Here is a 21172-nt window from a genome sequence, read left to right on the forward strand (position 1 = left end):
TTGGGAAGAATTCCTAAGAATCTGCCTTTTGTGCCTGCTCCCACATCCTCAAGCCCTGCCACCAATATGCACAAAGAAGTCAGCAAGCAAGATTCAGAATGAAGCAACTTGACCGTGCATGCCCCCTGCTACCAGAACACCACCTGCCAACTGCAGGGAGGGCATCGCTGCACACAGCTCAGAGTGGGTGTGCTGCACACCTCGGAGGGAGCTGCAGCCTTCAGCACGGAGCGTGGCAGACCCACTCACAGCAGCGTTTGTGACACTCTGGAAGCACACAGCTCTTTGGTCATTAACAGCACTCAAAGCCACCACTACCACACCTCCAACCTGTAAAAAAGACCTTCTCGAGCCGGACAGCCACCCAAACCTCGCAGAAGCTGGCCCAGCCCACGGCCAGAAAGAGAAACCAGCAAGTCGGTTTGTTACTCAGCAACGTCTTTATCATCTTCCTGCTTCTCCTCTTCATCCTCTTCTGTTTCTGTTTTAATCTGTGCCACTCCGAGCCGGTAGAGAGCATCGCGAATCACCACCTCCCCAGGCTGGCAGCTCTGGACGATCTCCTGGATCTGCCGGTTCACGATCTCCCTGCTGCTGAGGAAGTCCATAAGGCGGTTGTAGAGGTAATAGTGGGTGGCGTTCTCAAAGGTGATGGGCCTTTGGCGGATGCTGCTAGGTCTGCTGCCAGCGATGGCAGCGATGGCGGTGCTGTAAGGCTGCAGCTCGTGGCACAGGGAGATGCAGTGGTGCTGAGCTGTTGGATCGTGGGGACTGTTCTGCTCCGATCCGGCGTGAACAATCCGGCGTGCTGCTGACTTGGTGACGGGGTGCTGAACCGAGTGCTCAGCCACAGTCATGTCTACACTGTAGTGCTGGTCCAGCAGTTCAGGGCAGGAGACGTACTGGGAAGGAGAGACACACACCAGGTAGAACCAGAACAAACCTCCCCATGATGAAGATAAAACTACCACTCACCTGAAGCCCAATCAGACCTACAACCTCAGTCATGCTTCTCCTGAATGGCACGAATGTGGCTGGTTCTATAATGCCCTTAGCATGAATGTGGCTGGTTCTATAATGCCCTTAAGGACAATCCCAGGGCACCAGGAGCCCTCTTCCTATCCCACTCCTCAAGTAATAGCAGTAATTTGAGAGCAGTGATTCAAAACAAGCTACATGCTCCAAAGTTTGTGAGTTGAACTGCTACGGGGCACCTCCCCCTGTATCTATACACTACATATAAATTAGTTTCATTGTAGATCTTTGCAGGTGGACATAACTAACCGCTGGAGGATCCATAGGGTCAGAGAAGCAGCCTTGGTTTTTGCCCCACAGCTGGGAAGTCAAGTCAGGACAGTACACGTCTGCACACAGTGCCACTGAAGAGGCCGTGTCGACAACATACACTGGAGGCCAGTGACGTGAGGAAACCAGCAGGTCCACGTGATCCCGAGCATTTTCTCCTCTCACTATGTACTTTGAGCCACAAACAACCTGGAAAGAAAAGGATTAGTACAAAGCAGGGCAATAAAACTGAAATCTTAATAGAAACTGAAGAAAAATAAATCTATTTTCTTTGCAGGTAATTCCAGACAATATAGTAACCAGACAGCAATTTTCTCTGAAGATATTGTTTCCTCATACATCACCACTTTATCATCGTGCATAATACTTTATGGTGTGCAGAACTTTACCTCAGCAGCAGCAGCTGACAGCTTTCCCATCACTGGTCAGCCTGAGGATCTCCTGCAGGACTGCTCGCCCTCCAGGCCCCTGAGGCAGCACGTTTCATGCCTGAGGCTCAGAGAGACCCATTCTACTGATTTTATTTAATAAGGGAACACTGGTAACTCGGGTTAACTGCTGATGACTCCAGCATTCCTTACCTGATGTGGACAGACTTTGTAGATTTTTCCTCCTGTGTGGTGAGCAGAAGTTTGCCTGATGCTTGTCCCATTCTGCACAAAGTCATAGAGAGCCAGGAGGGAGTAACAGAGCTGGTCCTAGAAAAAACAGGCACCAGAGACAGTCTGGACATGACAAACTATTGGACTCTGGTCCCAAAGATGGAGCAGGCTGCAGACAAGGTCTTCCAAATGCTCATTTGCACACTGTCCAATAACTTCCTAATTCCAGTCAGCACCACGAGGATGTTAAGCAATTACATGATGTGGAATATGTGACAAGGTAATTACAAGCTTCTTTTTTTCCAGCCCCCAAAGTTTGATTTCTTTTACAATGTGTAAGTAATCCTATAATCTGCAGGCACCTGCTCCTGCCCCTGGTAGTCAGATAAGAAGTTTATTATCTAAGCTGGCAAGTGCAATTTAGGGAAAGGCAGTGACAAATGGCTCCAATCATGCAGACTGGTGATGGGCAAACAAGCCATTACCTTTGTATCTGAGGCCTCCCAGGGGATGCTGCACTGTGTCAAAAAGCTCCGCAGCTCTTCCTCACTGTAAGAGCTTATCAGCTCAAGCCTGAAGGTTTCTTCCTGAAGGAGCCTCACCAAGGCACTCCCATTACCTGCAAAAGCAGGAAACATTCGTTCTCAGGAAGGGAAATCATCTTCACATCAAGTTCCTAATGAGCACCTCAGCCGTTACCTGGCACTGGCTGTGCATCCACGTTCTTGTCCTTCTCAGTATTGATGACCACTGCTCCTCTCATCAACGGAGGGAAGAAAGGAGCAACAATAGAAGCATCAAACTTTGTGATGGGGATGCTAGAAGGAAAAGCCACCTGCTCAATCACCTCTGTCTCCATTGTGGACCAGAAGTCTTCCACATTCACTTCACTTGATGCCAAGAATTCTGGCCAAGTAAACTAGAAAGAGCAATAAAACAAACTGGTTAAACCAACAACCACAGCTCATCTGGTAGTTTGGGCCAGACTCGCTCAGGGCACAAAGACTACCCAGAAGAGTGGTCATCCCAAGTACAGCAGGATGACATCAGGCTCCTTTCCTGTCCTGGAGCTCCCCACAATCACTTTTCCTTGGGTGAAAGTCAAAACCATTTATTTGACATAAAACCAGATGTGCTGTATAGTGCTACAAGGGCACTTTTCTCCATTTGGGAAGACAGCAGCTCCAGGAAACTGCTGCTGGGGGGAAAAAAAAGTTAAAAAATATATATATTACTTTGTATCACAGGAAGAAGGCCAAATCCAGCAAATTTCATCCAAGGTCCCTACTGTCAGGCTGCTGGACTAAAGCTGTGGTCCAGGCACCAAAGATTTTGTTTTCTCCAAACAGCTCTAAGAGGAAGTGCAGACATCACCATTCCAGCCACATCCTCTTGCCAAGCATCAGCAGAAAACTGCTCACAAAGACTTCATGTAATTATTGTGCATTGCAAAGACCAGACTCAGCAAAACTCTTTACAATTTGCTTTGAACATGAACAGGATGCAAAGTGCCTGAAAAGCTTACCTCTATGTTTTTCAGTGCCAGGACATTTTCTACGTTCCTCTGGGCTATTTCCACCTTGGGGGCTATGCCACAGATTCCACAGATCATATCATTGTAATCCCGGACAGTGAGGCATTCAAAGGCCCAGTAGCCATTGCACAGCAGTTCCTGGAGCTGAACCTGCTCATCTGGGCTCAGGCTTTTTTCTGAAAGGAGAACATGCCACCGTTCCAGCTTTCACTTCCTAAAGTCAGCAGAGAGGTAGTAGAACTCTCCTACGCAGGAGAAAAACAAACCTGTCCTCCAGAGAAATGCTAAGGAGAACTGGTCACAGAGGTACTGCTGGGTTTAGGAAGTGATTTAACAGAAACCTACCATACCAGAAGAGGTGGGTTTTCCCTTTTTACAACTTGACAGACTTGAACAGGTCACAGAATTTAGTGTGTTATGGCAAAAAAAAAAAAAAAAGAAGGGGGAAAACTCACCAGTTTGCTCCTGAACAGAGTTGAGAATATTGCTAACAGCCACCCTGGGATCCTCTCCAAGTTTGATGTAGTTCCGGATTGCAAACAGGAGATCCAGGCTCACTAGCAACTTGTTACCCACATTGAAAAGGCCTGCAGTTAAAACAGACAGTTATTGCCTGTATGGTTCCAGATGTCCCTCACAGTGAAATACGCTCCTCTCTTACTGATACACAAACACTCATACAGGTACAGCTCCGAGGACCAATGGAAACAGCTGGATAGCGATTACAGAGCTGTTCCCAGCATTTACCACTTAGACAGAGGGGATCTACAACAGTGAAGCCAGGCATCCCCAGAGTATGTATTCACATAAATACAGGTTTGCTTACAGAAACAGGAGAGTAATTCAAGTAAAAAATAATAACATTCAATACAGTGGGGGCACATTAGAGGCTTTTATGTGCAGACAATGCACTGACACAGCCCCAAGGCTCCTGGTGGTGTCAGTCTGCACTCATGCTGTAAGCTTCTGCATTCCTTCTTTTCCTACCTGTGTAAATATCAGTGAAGCTGTGGAGAGCCAGACACTGCAGGTTCAAGCACACTTTGACCTGAGCTGTAACCACCTGTAATCTATTAGCTGTCAGCAGCCAGCACTCCTGAGGACCAGCAAGGGAACTGTAACAGACAAGCAAAAGACAGATCAGAGTTAGGCCAACAAGTTTTTCAGTCCAGCTCTGCAGTAACAGATCGGTCCACTCGTGTCATTCTCAACCAGTTCACATAAATTCACAACAGACAGAAAATTTTAATTTTTAAATAGATTTCCCTGGCAGTCAGGTCACTGTTCACATTCTTTACACAGCACTTACAGCTCCACGAATTGAGTGCATAGGATTGGAGAGATGTAGAAAACATACAGCCCCAGCTGCCCCGAGATGCTGCCACAGAGCTGCAAACAGACACTAGGAACAAGTTCTGCCCAAGGTTGTTCCAGAAAGATTCAGAAAAGCCCATTCCCTTATCGCAGAGATCCAAGGGAGGAGCTCAGACTGCAGAGCTCAAATGCCAGTTGCACCCTAGTGGCAGAAATGCAGCTGTCCACCCAAGAAAATAGGAATTAAATTGAAAGCTAGCTCCCTTCCACTGGCAGCAGTTGAATGCAGGCAGGGAGGAGATATCCTGTGGGCTTTTAAACAGAACTAGGTAAGGCAATCTAGCCTATGCATTGGTAGCTGCAGAGAGTCTTCCAGGTTTCAGTTTGGGTACTGGCTCCAAGAAAGGCTTCGCTCAAGCCCATGCTAGGCTATAAAAAGAATGGAAACATCATAAGCAAAATGATCCACACTGCAAACACTCAGACTGAGAAGAGAAAGAAAAAGGGAAATCACATCACACGCATCTATAATCCCACAGTTTTGCCTGTCAGCCTCAAAACATCAGAATGGGAAACAAAGAGGGGATGAGTAATGAAGACTTCATTCCAAAAGAAAAATTTACATCTAGACTTTAGCAGTCACACTTTGATGAAGCTCCCCTGCTGTAATAGCAACCAAGACAAAGTGAACACTACAAGAGAAACAGAAACAGCTTGGAGTTACCCAGAGAAGCCCTTCCCACAGACAGGAAGCTACTTACAACAGCTTCAGTACTGGAGTTCCAGCAAACATTATTTCATGCATACTGGTAACAGAGAACATCAGCACAGGGTTGAAAGAGTCACAAGTCTAAAAGAGAATCTTACTTCTGTCCCCCTTTGAACAGAGGGCTGTTACAGAGGAGGCACTGTGCAGATGGAGACTCGTAGTAGTTTGACCAGGAGGTCTGCTCTATGGTGACTGCCTCCTCACTCACGTTGGACAGGATGAGCCGAGAGCTGTTCAGGTCGTGGATGAGCGTGAAGACCTCAGCCAGCTCCGATTCGTTCTCTGGGATCTGCATTACTTTGCGCAGCAATTGGAGGGTGGATTGACGCTGGATCTCCCTCTGGGATGGGGTTAGGGGCTCACTGGTGTTCAGCACATCAGGCTGACCTGGACTGGCCTCCTAGAAAGCACACAGAATACATTTCAACTAGGCAAGCGTAGGGATGAAATAGGAAGCCCAGAGAAGTCACAAAAGGTGGCAGCAGCACAGTGACCTTTGTTCCCAGATGACTTGACTTCTACTCCACTGCACTCCACTGACCACAGATAGTAGTTTCAGGCCTAAGTTACTTCACCCAAAACACTTCACTACAGCACGGCCTTTTGGGGAGCTCCTGTTGTACCATCAGCTCATCCCAGGCTTAGCACTAAACCTACTGCAGGGACTCAGGATTGGGACGGCGAGGCCAACCATCAACAGGGAAACAAACCCCTCATTACTCCTGTCAAATATCACCACCTGTCTCCACAGCTGTCAGCCACATTTTCCTCCATACCATGCTACAGCAGTCTGCACACTGCCACAGAAGCCAGAGAAGTGTTACACAGGAACCAAGTGCTGCACACTGATCAATTCCACCCAGTCTGCTGCAGTCCTTTCCCTCAGACAAATGCCCCCTACCAAGTCAAAAGCACAGCCACAGGATCAAACTCTAGGTGACTCAGAGAACACAAACGGACTGGTCGACTTTAATCACACCAACCTTTCTGCCTGACTTCAACCTGTCTTCCTGTCTGGTCTGATAAACAACTGGTCCAAAAGCACAGAGATAACACTGAGCCATGCAACTGAAACACTGAGCACAACTAAAGCAGAAAGTTAAAGAGAAAAAAAAAACACAAAATAAATGAGGAAGAGACAAGCCACATGCCTCACAGAACACAGGCTGAGCTAAGTGTGCTGCTGTTCCTTACACATCTGCTTATGCGTGGGTTTCACACAGGCCACTTCAGTTTGTTGGGTTTTGGGGGTTTTCTTTTGCTTTTTTTGTTTGGTTTTAAACAATGCATAAAGTTACAGTCTCCAGAACAGGCTTTATAAGAAGTGGAAGAGTCAAATCATCATGCAGACTAAAATGCTGGCTTTTAACATAACAACTCTCTGTGAGAAAAGCCAAATTTTGAAACTTCAAATGCAGAAAAAAAACCAAACCCACAAAAACAAACAAAGCCAATAAGTCACTATTTACACCTGTGTACAAGAGCATCTTGAACAACATCTTCCCAGAACAGAAAGAAACCAATACTACACCCAGAAATAAATGCAGGCTGGAAGTAAAGCTGCACTACAGACCCCTAAAAATAGGAAGCTCTATTACAACATGTACATTTGGCACAAACTGCTCACAAAGCAGACCACGCTTGGGAGTTTTTTGATGAAGTCTGAACTTCCACTAAGCTGACACAACTGTGACTTCAGGGATGGTTTCCCAAGCACGTACCAATGTGTTGTAAACATTTTTAAGCTACAGAGACATCCAGTGGTAGAACGGAGTGCTGTCAGTCTCAGTGTGAGCCTGAAGCAGCATTGCTGCAGAAGCTGAACAGGAAAAGCCATCATCACAACTGTTTCAGTAGTACATTACCCTGTTAGAAACAGACTTACCAAATGGGGGGAAAAAAATTAACGCATTCTCACGGGAACTTGCAAACTTCCTCATCCACTCCACAACATGCCTTCGAAAGATCAAACCTTACCAGAGATTTTCCTGTTTTCTCAGCTCTGTCTTTGGCAAGATTATAGCCACATTTTGGGCAGATTCGTGGCTTGTGCCTGTTTGTATACACGTAACTACAAGATGGGTTCTTGCATTTCCCTCTGCCACGTGACGTTGCCAATCCCAAATCCTGGAATGACATAAAAATCACATTTGCTGACCCTGACTCTTAGATCCTAACAAGACTGTAGAACAGTTTGCTTGAATATTATATGCTTGTCCCCAGCACCTAGTGTGAAAGTTATGCAATGGGCCCTATCACTTTGTACATAATCTTATAGCTGGCAGCCAACAGCTTTGGGTTGAAGAGTGTGGCCTCATCCCAGAGATAACAAATCCCACAGCATTAACTCAGACCATCTGAAAGATTCTCACCAAAGTTACAGTGCAGCTGTACTTGTAGGAAGGGAAGACGTCTGGTTTGACCTCCACTACTTTAACCTGTGATGCCCTGTTGGTCAAAGGACTGTGGAGCTGGAGTGAAAGCAGAAAAAAACACCTGTAAGATACCTACAACAGAACACTCACATCCTGTAAGCAAACACATATTACCTTTTTATTCCCCTCCCCGCCTTCAAGAAATCTGAAAACGTTCATTAATATCAGTGGATTACAAAACACTGTTTTGCATACCAAGGCTTTAAAATTCAAACGGAAATATTTGAGCATATTTGCAAGCTTTGCTTCTTTACTCAATCATCTTTCACAGACTCCCTCAGGATAAGGTCAGTATTACATTTCAGATTATCAAAGCAACCAAGCAAAGGATTATCCAATAGCAACAGCAGCTCAGTTCCTAGTCTCAGCCAGACTGAATTCACAGCACTTCAAAGCCACCTCATAAAAACCAGCCACAGATTCCACCATCATGAGGCTGCTACACTGTCATATTCTATTTCCCATCTGTCAGGTCAGATCCCTTGCCTGGGGAAAAAGATCCCAAAGAAAAGAACGTGCATTTGAAGAACAAGCCATAGGTACCTTTCGCTCCTCAGCACTCGGTGGCTGCAGAACTGACTGGCCCAATTGCTTCAGTGTACTGGGCTTCAAGCCTGACGTTCTCACAGGAGGATGTTTGTCTTGAAGAAGGAAAAGAGCACAGCAGGTTAGATATGGGAAAGCGGGCCCTGTTTTGCTCTGACATCTTTGGTGAATGACACCACAGCCACATGAGATTTTTTCCTCTGAACTGGAAATGATCCAAGCAGGTGTTTCATGCACCATACACCTGCCCTCCTGGTTAGAAAGAAACAGAGGGAATTTTTTTTTTTTTTACCTAGGATAGCTCACTGTCTCCCTTCAGACATGTCTTATTATTTGACAAAGACCACTTCAATATGGTGAGGAAAGACAATCACTCCCAAAGCATACCAGAGACCCAGGATTTTACCAGTATTCGCAAACGCCTGCCTCTTGCTAGCCTGCTCAGTGCTGGCTTCTCTCCCCACGCTGGCTGGTGCGGGCAGAATTGCTCGCATGGGCCTTGCTGCAGCCAGCAAGGAGGGCTTCGGTCTTGGTTTACTCTTTACTTCTTGCCCTTTGTGTGCAGCAGCTGGAGCATCAATTCTAAAAGACAAGAGCTACAATTGGAAAAAAATTCCACGGCTTCCTTCTCACCCTCAATTTTCGTCTCTTTCTTGAGCTGTGCTTTATTAGCACTATCACGATTGCTGTTGTAGTAGAAAGGAAAATAGCGCTCAAGATACACCTGCCCTGAGACTACTACAACAATTTAACTGTCACTTAAAAGAAAAAAATAGCTTTGATGGACGAAACCATCTCAAAGGAACAATCCTGAACTGGCAGAAAGCAGACGGAACACAGAATGGGTCTCGTACAAAGCACTGCCAACAGCCTTGCACTTCTTGGATTAGCCCCATCAATACACGACACACATCACACGCTCCTGAACGTATGGAAAACTGACTCACACCACAGGCTTTTTTGCAGAGGCACTTGGACTCAGCACCTCAGAAGACGGCGGCATCCCCAGCCCTGTGCTGTCTTTTTCTGCCTGCTCTGCAGAAGAGTCTCCTCGCAGTTGGCTCCCTTGACCCAGTGTCACTCCAGCAGCACTCCCTCCATCTTCAGCAAGCACATTGTTTGCAAGAATGTGAGCGTCGGAGATGATTACTTCCTCCCACTCGGTCTCCTCCATCTGCCCCCCATCAGGCACAGCACTCAGCAGCTGGCTGACAGCTTCAGAGCTTTCCAGGGCACACTTGGAGGTACTCTCACCAACAGCTGCTGGTTCTGAGAACGCTGACTGCTGACCTCTTTTAGCTGAGGGGGTTTTCAGAGAAGTGCTTGAATTAGGCTCAGGTTTGCTTTTTGGTTGCTTTTCCTGGAAACGAAGAGATGATCACGTTTCAGAGGTTTAAGCTTTTGTGGGTAAGCAGGGTCCCTTCACACAATCTGGTTTGTCCGTGCCCTATCCAATGCTGGATCAAAACAGTAATATCAGGAGTGCCTGAGCAATGAATCACAAATAATATATTTTACAATTGGAAAGTCCCTCTTAATATTCTGTCGAGCCCCTAGTTTTATTTTTAGACACTTGAAAAACGAATCATCCTTAAACTCTCTCAGATATCACCATTAGCATTGATACCACACATCCACCTGGCACGCTCTCCTCTCCTACCTTCAGCTCTCTTATGCTGCCTGTTCTTCCATGCTGCTGGAGAGCTAAAAGGTCCCTAGACACAGAACAAGCAGCTTGGAATTGCACTGTAGTACAGAAAAGCATGCATCTGAGGGAGTCAGGAAACACAGAATTACACAGGAAAGATTTTCAATTTTAAGTGAAGCTTTATCTTCAAGATTAAAGCTACAGAAGTCATGTGCTGGGGTCAATGAAGATGGAGCACTGAGCTGGCAATCCACAAATGCTATCAGAGAAATAGAGTCAAGAGTGTTTGGCATGATAAACGTATGGATTCCAAGCTTTCTGCAGAGGCCATGCTCAGGAGAACATGTCAGGTTTTTACAAACAGAAGTCTTCTAACCTAATCTTTTATCTAAGGAACAGGAAAGTGTGTATACGTTTAGTTTCTATTTTACTGATGTTATTACCAGTCTAAGAAAAAAATGCTGATGCATACTTTTCTCCAAGATATGACACTGTAAGTGGAACTGTTTACACAAACATGTTCCCAGAAGAGCAGAATAAAACTGAAAAAGAGAAGGAAGACTTCCCTCATCTCACTTCTAATCAGTGTAGGATTTAACACAACAGGCATAACATATTGAGGCAGAAACATGTTTTTGCAGTTAGCCACCTATTCTCTTCAGCATGTTTACAGCACCAAAGATAATAAACTGTCATCACTGTTTGTTTCCTAGCACATGGGAAGCCCGGCCATCAGCTCAGACACTACAGAGTTTGTAATCTGTCTGAAGAACAGTCCCTAAAAACTTCACAGATGTGCTGACTTCACAAATGCTAAGTCATGGCTTGAAGATGGAGCACCTGGTGGGGGGGCAGGGCCAACCCAGGGGAGCTCAGGTGCATACAATGTTCCTGAGTGACCAGAAGGGCTGGAGCCAGGATCCACCCCTTCCCAGACCTCATTTAAGGGTTGGCAGTGGAGACAAGGGGATCTTGGTGGAGATCTGTGTGTACCTGAGGCCTTCTGAAGGTAAGCAGACTATTTTCTTTATTTCTATGGCCTTAGCTGTTGCATTTGAGCAAGTCCTCATTTGCTACAGCCTAGGACTTTGCTTCACTGCTGTGCTTTTCATTGTGTTATAAAACAAAGCAAGATCAGGACAAACTCATAGAAAGCCATGCAAGTTTTTACACTGAGCATATCCTTAAACTTGGGACTAAGGGGTCTTAATTCAGGATGATGTATTGAACCTCTGGAAAGAGCTGTGTAATTATGCTTACACTGCCAAGGTTTAAGGAGCAAGTACTTAAAAGTGTGGCTAGAAGAGATGCCAGCAACTTGGATATCATGTGGGGAAATACTTTTCCATTCAATAACTGAGCACAACTCTGTCAACCTCTAGAAACCTTCCAGCTAAACACCAGAGGATCATCAATGATCACACAGCTGTGAACCAATGATACACAGCAGCATTTCAGCTGCCCCTGGAGTAACTATCACCTGGCACACAAATGATCACACACTTACTGCATCTCAGATGTGGTTTTTATTTTTTTTCCTGTTGCTGTAACGAGGCTGAAGGATCAGCACAAGATCTCAATTTGTAGAATAACTTCAAAAGTAGAGCCATAGGAAAGCGTTTCAGTCAAGTTTCTGAGCTTAGTAAGGGCTGCAATAGGAAGGACAGTGTATATATATAGGAAGGACAATACCTTCTAGTCACAGAACTACAGTGCAGACAGGGAGTCAGAAGAATTTGTCTCTCAATGGGTAAGTCAGTGTCAACAAGCCTAGCTCCATCTATGCTAATTGATGCCATTACAAGTGGTATCTTTCACCAGAGTGAGGTGATTCTGGTTCAGTCTCACTTTAGCTTTATGCTCTCTGTAGTGGTGGCTTGCTTCAGTTACAAGCATTGGAACACAAGTGCATGGATCAGTTCTGGCATGTCTGACCTCCTGTACTAGATTTACAGGTCTAGAAATACTAGAGGCGTTCACAAAAACAGCAGTTTTTGTCTGAAATCAAAAAGAAGGATAAGCAAATTTACCTTTGGGATCCATTTCCCTCCAAGGAAGTTTCCACATTTGGGGCATTTTGGTGGCTTATGCCTGGTGACATAAGTGAAAGAACAGCGAGGATTGGTACAATTTCCGTGTCCCCTGCGAGTATAGGTGGTTGTCTGAAACAAGAGTTGTCAAGAATTTCTCTACAGAGTTCAAAAGACACTGAGCTGTGCACATAGCTCTCTTTGCTATGAAGCACTTTACAAACATTATCTAGTGAATGGCCTGCTCTTCAGAATTCCTCATGTTATGATCAGCCAGCATTTGTCAGTGACCCAGCACCGTAATTATGCTGTGTTAAGCGTACTGTCCATACAGAAGTGTTCAGTGTTAGCAGAATTTTGATTAACTTTCAGAGCAGAGGTAAGCAGATAACCCATAGGTGAAGCAAACCTTGCATTTCCAACAATGAATTTGGGAGTCATAATGGTACAGAAATGATTTAAACAGCAGGCCACAGTCAGACAAGATGCACTCACATTGGACTGACAGTGTTTGAAGACAGTAAGTGTTCATGATGTGGAGACAGCTTTCATCAGGAAGGTAATCTGCTGCTGTATGTGGTGCTACAATACTCCCTGGTGCTTTACTGTCGCTCACTATAAGCTTTTGTAATACCAAGAGCACCACTAGGCACTATTTACAAAGACAACTCAACCAGGGTCTTTCATTTTTGCCAAGAACACTAAATCTATGCGTGGAGTTTGTCAGCACATCATTTTTCAGGATTCCCTACTGCCACTCTGGAGGGAGCTGTTGTGCTGTCAGTCTGTAACTAGGTCTTTTTCCTAGAAATGCAAGTGCTGCCATTCAGGGAAACAGACCATTTAAGCAAGGTGCTTCTCAGGAACAGATCCCTGAGGTATCTCCACCTTCTCTGAGACACTTGGGCAAACATCATACTAGGCTCTTCTACAAGTATCTGCAATGTTTCACCTTCTAGAAGCACAGGGAAGCAAGAAAATAGGAACTTATACAACACAAGGAGCTGCTGTGCTGACTACACCATGGAGTTTCCCAGTGGCTACAAAAATACAGGTGGGTAGAGGGACAAAATTATGGAAATAACACTGCTCTTCCCTGTGCAATAATCCAAACACTTTTTTAAATGAGTTTTTGAAACCTTGGGTCACTGTTCCTCTCCCATCACATGGCCAAACTGACAGCCACCCAAATGACCAGGGAACTCACATGTTCCTGTCACAAGAGCAGGCTTTTGCTCTCAGAAACTGCAGTTGACCAGATGGGTTACGATAGCATTATGTACTCTGTATGCTCCTGAGAACTTGAGGATGAAGGCAACTGAACTATAAAACACTCTGGGAGATTGGAAACCTCCATCTGCCTGCACAAGGCACAAAGCCAGTGATAAGAAATGAACTGATGTGACGACTTCAAATTGCATTCTGATCAAACCTCTCCTGCTCTAGCAGAAGGCAACCCCACAGAAATGTATGGTACTTCAAGGTACAGATATAAGACTGAGTTTCTTACCAGTTTAATTGATGTTGGGTTCTCCACAACAGAATGAGCTGGCAAAGGTAACATAATGAACTGTGTAGCAGGTGTGGAAGAGGTGCTCTCTTCAGTATCCTAAAATGAAGTCAAAGGGAAATTACATGCAGAAAACAAGATACAAGGTGGTCTGTGTCCCACCCTTTCACAAACACTACAATTGAATGTACACATGGAGGAAATATGAGACCAGAAAGCAAGGGAAAAAAAGTGACCATTTCAAGTGCAACTGCCTTACCCTCTCCTCTGTAAATTATTTCTTTACACCTTGAAACTGTTGAAATCAGCAGACCCAGAACTTCACAGAATAACATTTTCTGTAACAGGTCCCTATCACCTCAAATTAAACAGACTACCTTTTCTCTGCAACCAAGAAAACAGCCTGTAATACCACCATGGAAGCCACCTCAGGTACAGTTAAAGTAAGTAGTTTATTAAAAAAATCAGTCTTCTACATCTCAAAAAGTGAGTGATAGCAGCACGGAGCAGAGAGCCTTCAGGCAGAGATGCAGTAAACGCTGAGTTAGAAAAGCTGCTCCTTGCCACACTACTGAGGAATACAGGACCTCCTGCAGGCACCAAGAACTCAAGTAAAACATGATACAAACAGCGGTCAGGCGTTCCTGGTGAGAAGCTGACAGGATTCAGAGCATCACTAGAGTAACTCACCCTCCCAGTCACCACAGTCACCACAGACACACCATCGGAAACCTGAGGCCGGGCCACAGCGATGCTCCCGTTGGAGATGTCTGCAGAGCCACTGACTAGAGTCTCCTCAATAACAACCCGAGTTGTCTGGAATGGCTGCCCTTCTATTTCCAAAGAAGCCTCGTCCAAGAGCACGTCTCCAGCCACTTTATCTGTCACAGGCCCAGCACAGTGAGAGAGCACCTCCGATGCCACCACTTCTTCCACGGCCTCTGCCTGACTGAAGGAAGCATTCTCTTCTGACAGCCCTTCGATGGCAATGCACTGCTCAGAAATGCTGACGTGGCTCGAGTCCACAGGAAGGACATTCTGCACAGTGTCACGGGAGACACTGTTGGTATTGGCAGCAGCTGTCCCTTCAGGTGCTGCCTGACCCTGCGTCACGTGCAGCTCCAGTGACTGCCTGCTCCTGTCCTCTTGGAGAGTGGTTTTGGGAATAATGATATAATCTGAGCGAGGAAGAATCTTGCGGAAACCTGGGATGTCTGCAACGACCGTAGTTCGAGAGGACACCTTGGAGTTCTGCTGGCAAAAACAGAGGAGGAAACAAATGGATGAGAGGAAAAAAAGGGATTCTGTTCTCAGTCCTGCTCGAGTATTTTAGTGCTTAAAACTCAAATGGCTCCCTCAAGTCTTCTGCTAGGGAGTTCTCCATGTGACAGCCCAGAGTCCTTCCCAGCCCTCGTTTTATCATCCACTTCACCATCAATCACACTGATGGCATACCTTGACTGAAGAGAAGGCAAAAGCAAGATAAACCCACTGCCTCACACACTGCTTCCACACAGGCAGTCCAAAACAGAAATACAAACTGCAATCTGCTATTAAACAATTCTCCACAGTGAGAAGTAAGCATTTAAGTACCAAAACAAATAAAGCCATTGGCCTCTCCCTACACGTGGCAAAGAATGACAGAGAAGGTGACTTACTGGGTCCAGTCCCTCTTTCTCCAGCTTGGCTTTCTCCAAGTAATAGCTTTTTTCAGCCACGCTGAGCAGCCTCCAGCTCTCACTGATCTTTTTGTTGATTTCAGATTGAGGGAGGTGGGGAAGCTCTTGCTGCACTTTCAGGTAAATATCATAATAGTAGAGGAGGTAGGCAGATCTGAAATGCAACAGAGACTGAAACATTAACATCATTCTACAGCGACTACTTATGAAAAGAAAAGCATAAGTTTTTCTGCTGGTTCAAGGTCAAACTATAAGCACATTAGGTTCGTTTCTACTTGTAAATGCATTTTTAAAACCAAATGAAGATTCTGAAGAGAACCTCTGCAAGAAGGAGCAAGACTCTACGTCAGATTATTCAGACTTAAGAAGAAGCAATGGCGGCACTCATGAAGGCGTGCCTGCGGGAGCCCAGGGGTGCCTCCTTACACATGTTCTACACTGACATGTTCCAAGTGTGTTGCGAAGTTTACTGGTATCAACTGATAAAAAAAAAACTGTCCCCAACTCAAGATCAAAAAGAAATGAAGACAGAAGGAACTCACCTGGGCTTTTTGGCTTTTTCTCCATGATCCCCAGGACTTTCGTATTTCTTTTTCTTCTTGGAAGGCACCGGTGATGTGTAAGTGTAGGTGTCCTCTATTTCCTCCATGACCACAGTTACTTCAGTGCCATCATACGGAGCCTCCATTGCTAAGACACAGAACTGACATGCACTTTGTGTTAGGCATTCCCCAAGCTACAGAACTTTCCTACGCGCACAGACTGCCCATTATCACCCTTGCAAAATTACAGCGTCACCGGCGGGGTTGACGTTAATTAATTAAGATAATGACACGTTAGCATCTCGTCCACTTTCACAAGATCGCGCCTTTGACAGAGCTCTGTGCAGCTCGACGCACTGCAGCGCCCCGGGAACCTCCAGAACAGCTCTGACCGCAGGAGGAGCCCCATCCCCAGGTGCCAGCAGGGGGGGGCAGGCAGCGACACGAGCAGCGCGGAGCCCACCCCGGGGCCCAGCGGCACGAGGCCTCGGCTCCGCGGCCACTCACCGGGACGCAGCGGCGGTCACATCCCAGCCGGGGTGCAGCGGAGCGGGGCGGGAAGCGGCGGAGCTGTGGGCCGGGGTGGGGGCGGGGAGGGCAGGCCGCGCATGCCGGGCCGCCCGGGGGGCTCCGCGGCCACCCGGCGCCACCGGAAGTGCTGCGGGAACCGCTTCCGGGTCGCGGGGAGAGGGGGCGGGGTCGGTGTCTGTCGGGTTGGGGTTTGGCGGGCGGCGGTCACGTGGGACAGCCCCCACACCGACCTCCCGTGGGATCTTCGGGTCCCGGCGTTACTCTAGCAGTGTTTCTCCTTCGGATTTGAAGAGAGGTCGGTGTGCACCCGACGCAGTTGTTTTCTTGCTTTTCATGAGCGCTGAGAAATAAGCGTTTCACTCTCCAGGGAACAAATAGCCTTATAGGGCTGTAAGCACTCACCCTCCTCTTCCAACATTTGGAAAAGTGTTATTGTATAGAACATACAGTATATTATAGAGCATCCCAAGTTGGAAGAGCCCCCTACAATCACTGAGTCCAACTCCTGGCTCCACAGCTATCATGCAGCTATTGTTCCAACACATTTTTTTTATTACACTTCTTTTTATTTTTTTTCTGTGCACATCTATTTCTGTGTTTCACATCATGAGTTCTAACTTTAGAGAAATGTAAACCACATCTGTCTTCTGCCTTAGATTTCAGAGAATACGGGCTCCTCTTGTCTAGTAAGTCATTAGTAAAGCCCGCAAAGTAGTGATATGGCAGCCAGTATTCAATCTGCAACTGGTTATTTATCTTCCTGATGTTCTGCAACCATTTATGTGGTCTGCTCGTGTTTATGTGTGATAACTGGTGGCAAATTGTCTGTTCTGTGTCAAACACTGGGCAGCTTAATCCAAACCGGTACTTTTCCAAAGCTCTGTATTTTAATCCAGATCAATAAGCGGCCGCTGGAGCTTTGTTGGAGTTATTACCTAGCCAAATTTTTGAAAGAAGAGGCTGCTTGGCTTCACAGGACCAATGAACTGGAAAAATAAATAAATAAGAGAAAAAGCGTGAAGGAAAGCAGCCGTGCTTGCCTTGCTCTTCATAGAGGAGCTTCTCACTGTGTGTGTCTTGTCGGTTGAATTAGAAACTCAAACTGCTTCCTAACTTGGGCATTTTGACTCTTCCATGGACACACAGCTTCATCTCAGAAAAGCGATATTATCAGCACGTGAATTGTTGTAACTGTGCTGCAATAGTACTGTGAGGAACAGAGGAAGCTGCTGTGCAGCCACATGTGTTGTGAGCCTGAGTTCCAAAGGAGTGCCCACTGCTGCAGGGGGAAACAGCATTCTGCCACCAGGGCACCCTGTGCACCATTACCTTGAGAAATTAAGGACTGGAGATTAAACTCCCGATTAGTTTCACTGATAAAGTACAAGGGCTGTTTTGAAGGAGTTCTAAAGACACCCAGCTGCACTGAACTACAGCAGGTACCAGTACTTCATCTTGAGTTGACTTCAGAGACAACTGATTTCAGAGTCTGCTTAGACAAATGAGATATTGTAGCACATTATTATTACTCTTATCCACCTGCAGCTCTCACATCTGTGAAGCCTTGCAAAGCTCAATCCCATCTTCTGCTCAACCAGCATCACATCATGCAGCTGAGGCACCTTTTCCCACTGAGTTATGTGCAATTGGACATCATCTCCACGTCAGCTCTCAAGCAGCACTGCTTTCCAAGATGCTCTCATGACACCCACCCCTGAAACTAAAACAATTTGCACCTGGCACAGCAGTGAGGACAAAAACCTTCCTTGAACTCTGAGTTCTGTTCCACAGTGGACAGCACAAAACACCACCAAGAACAGCTCTATCCACATCCATGTGGGCATGTTGTCTGCTCTGCTCACCAGGGGCAGTTTTTGTTCACTCTTCTAAGCCATTTTAAAGCTCCCTGAGATGCATGATGATGAGAGCTCTTCACACATCTGCTGCAGCTCCCAGCCCACCACATCACTCGGCCTCTGTGCTGATGGTAACTGCAACAACATGGCAGAGCAGCACTTGGAGGAACAGAGGCAAAGAAGGAAGGAGCATCTGGCTGCCCAGATAAAGGTAAAGGAGCCCCTGTTCCATCAGAAATGTTGCAATTAAGATGCTACTATTTTTGAAATGGCACCAGTGAAAAAGCAAAAGCGGATTTGTTATATTTCTGATGAATTCTGGTATGTTCGGAAGGACAAACATCAGGGATCTCAGAAATGTTAACATTTGCAAAGCTGCTATTTATATACACAAGTTTCTGGCTCTGGAACGTGCTTGCCTTTGTCTTTTTAAACAGGTAACTCCCAGCACAAAATCATCAAACAAAATAAGGGACCAAAAGTGGTAGGGCTTCATTCAAATTAGGTAGGAAAAAGTATCTTCTTGTATTGCCCAAATCAAAGTAACTGTTAAACTGAGAGAGATACCGTACCAGCCTCTCACTGAATCTTCCAGGATCCTAAAAACCTCATTCTCTCAGTGAGGCTGCTGTAGCCTCACATAATGCTTGGGGTTTCTGCATTTATAAGGCAGAATCTGTTCCTCTTCTTTGGTTTCCAAGTCACCTTTAGCCAAATCTATTCAATGCCAACCTAACACATATTTCACAGTAAGTGAAATGCATTTCTTTCAAAGAGGTTACATAAAGCATTTCTGTGACATTCACTTAAATTTTCCTAAACAATAAAATCGGAACAATGATTCACATTCCTTCTCTATTCTAGTTATTTCAGTAAAATTGTTACCAAGGCTTAGAGGTGCCCTTCGTATTTTAAAGTAAAATTTGATCTCTACCCAATCTTCTACAAAACGAGGTACAACAGCATTATGTGTTCGGTGATGAAAATAATAAGAGGCACAGTTAAAAAGACTAATATTGTCTAGGGAGTTTATGAAGAAGAGAAACCGAGCTGAGGGTGTGCTTGTGTAACAGCAAACAGCACAGAGTCGTTATCTTCAGGGTAATAGATGAGAGGACGAGACAGAGCCAGCACAGGGCCTGACAGCTCGCCCCCCAGAAGGCACATGAATTCTGTCCTTCTGGCAGTTAGCAGCTGGGAAGTGTTATTATTTTCCACTATTCGTGCTGTGCTGCTCTCTCTGATGGAACGTATTGCTTTATTTCTTTACAATTGGGTTAAGTAGCATGTAAGACTCTTCTGACATAAGTCAAGGTAACTGCCTCCGTTCTTTGTTGAACACGGTAATGAGTTTGATCCATGTTGTGTTTTTTTGTCCGCTGTTCCCGGAGCAGTGTGTTTGCCCAGATCCTTTCACAGCTTGTGAAGTACAGAAATGTGTTTCAGTGAGTGGTAAATACATTCGTTAGGAAGGAGCTGCCACTTACAACGTCATCACCTTGGGGAATTAGGGTGTCCTTTGTGCCCAGCCTGTTAAGTGTGATAAGCTTGACTTTGTCTTTGTGGCCCTCGAATGAAAAGCTACTTGAAGCCTTGGCATTTGGGGCTGCAGCTCCAGTATGACACTCCAGCAGCAACGGTAGAGAAATTTACTCTACGACAGTAATTAAATACGGTGTATGAGGCAGGTAAACAGTGCTTCTCATTCCCCATTTTAATGATGGAAAAATGAAACACAGAGAGACAAAAAGAACAGCTGAAGGTCAGTACCTCATGATCCTATTGAAATCGCTCACCGTTTGACACAGAGTATTGATTCTAATCATATCTCTGTTTGGGAAGGGAGCGGGGTGAGGAAGTGGTGCCAGGTTAACAGCCATGCAATAATGAGATTTCTAAAGACTTTCTCTATGTCCTACAGCTGTCAGTGTGCTTGCATCCCTGAGAGATTGAGGCATTCCTGTGTTTTCATTTAAGCATTTAAGGTGCCTTAAAAAGTGAGCCTCATTGGGAGGGCTCTTGCACTGTCCCCACAGGATGCAAGATTGCAATGGGGGGAACCTTCAGACTGACCCAGACTGGCTGTCCCTAAAGTCTTGTTGGCACCAATAACAAGCAAAATATCTGAGACATAAGGCAAAGACAAACCTACTCTCATCCCTACCAAGCTGACAAATGAATTAACATCATGGGTCAGCAGTTGGACTGTGGGTTGGTGGTTGGACTAGATGATCATGGTGATCTTCTCCAAGCCTAATAGTTCTCTGATTCTATAATGATTCTGTGATTCTCAGCTCAAGACCAGTGAACTGGATTCACACAGACATCTATTCCTATCCCAGTGGAACTGCAGCATACAGCATCGTTACCCACAGCCACAGCAGTCACCAGAGCAGCAGGAATCCAGGGTGGCCCTACACAGATTCTGTCTTAGGAATGCTCAGCCAGCAAGGAAAGGGAATCTTTCACAAATTCCAGTTGTGGTCTTAGTCCACATTTTCTGGTTGAATAGATCTCACCTTTGCCAGCAATGCAGATAAAAGACCTATGTGGCACACGCAAGGCTGTAAATGATTTGGTGCAGGGAGAGGTCTGGTTCCTGTATAGCTACTGAAACTCAGGGCCAAGCCCCACTGTATCACAGCAGTGCTGTCCCTCTCCCTGCTGGATTAAAGCTGACGTGGGAAAGCTGACAGAAGGTAAGGCCACACTTCTCATTGCAGTGTGGATGTGCACGAAAAGGCTGCGGAACCCCAGCATCTCTCCTGGCATGGCATGCCCACTTACCATCAGCAGTACCCAGCAGCTTATGCCACAGTGGTGATCTGTAGCATGGGCTGATGTGCCACACAGCCCAGTGGAGGGCTGCAG

General features: G+C 45.9%; 1 protein-coding gene across 2 annotated transcripts; it reads right to left on the reverse strand.

Moving 5' to 3' along the window:
• Positions 1–145: 145 nt before the first annotated feature.
• Positions 146–16060, reverse strand: HMGXB3 (HMG-box containing 3). 2 transcript variants are annotated; one of them, XM_065734748.1, is made up of 19 exons: positions 15915–16060; positions 15352–15526; positions 14384–14944; positions 13694–13792; positions 12184–12315; positions 9453–9865; positions 8912–9087; positions 8503–8600; positions 7897–7995; positions 7502–7651; positions 5623–5924; positions 4429–4556; positions 3897–4028; positions 3433–3617; positions 2607–2826; positions 2393–2526; positions 1887–2003; positions 1285–1494; positions 146–902 (listed from the first exon to the last, which is right to left on the reverse strand). In XM_065734748.1, exons 1-19 carry the CDS (start codon positions 16058–16060, stop codon positions 426–428), a joined length of 3954 nt encoding a protein of 1317 aa, XP_065590820.1. In that variant the 3' UTR covers positions 146–425. The 2 variants fall into 2 exon arrangements, with proteins under 2 accessions (XP_065590820.1, XP_065590819.1); XM_065734747.1 differs by having other exon boundaries at positions 14384–14947.
• Positions 16061–21172: the final 5112 nt, after the last annotated feature.

This window comes from Cyrtonyx montezumae, unplaced genomic scaffold (genome assembly GCF_038088225.1).
Source record: "Cyrtonyx montezumae isolate F1298 unplaced genomic scaffold, pur_monq_1.0 scaffold_18, whole genome shotgun sequence".
NCBI lineage: Eukaryota > Metazoa > Chordata > Aves > Galliformes > Odontophoridae > Cyrtonyx > Cyrtonyx montezumae.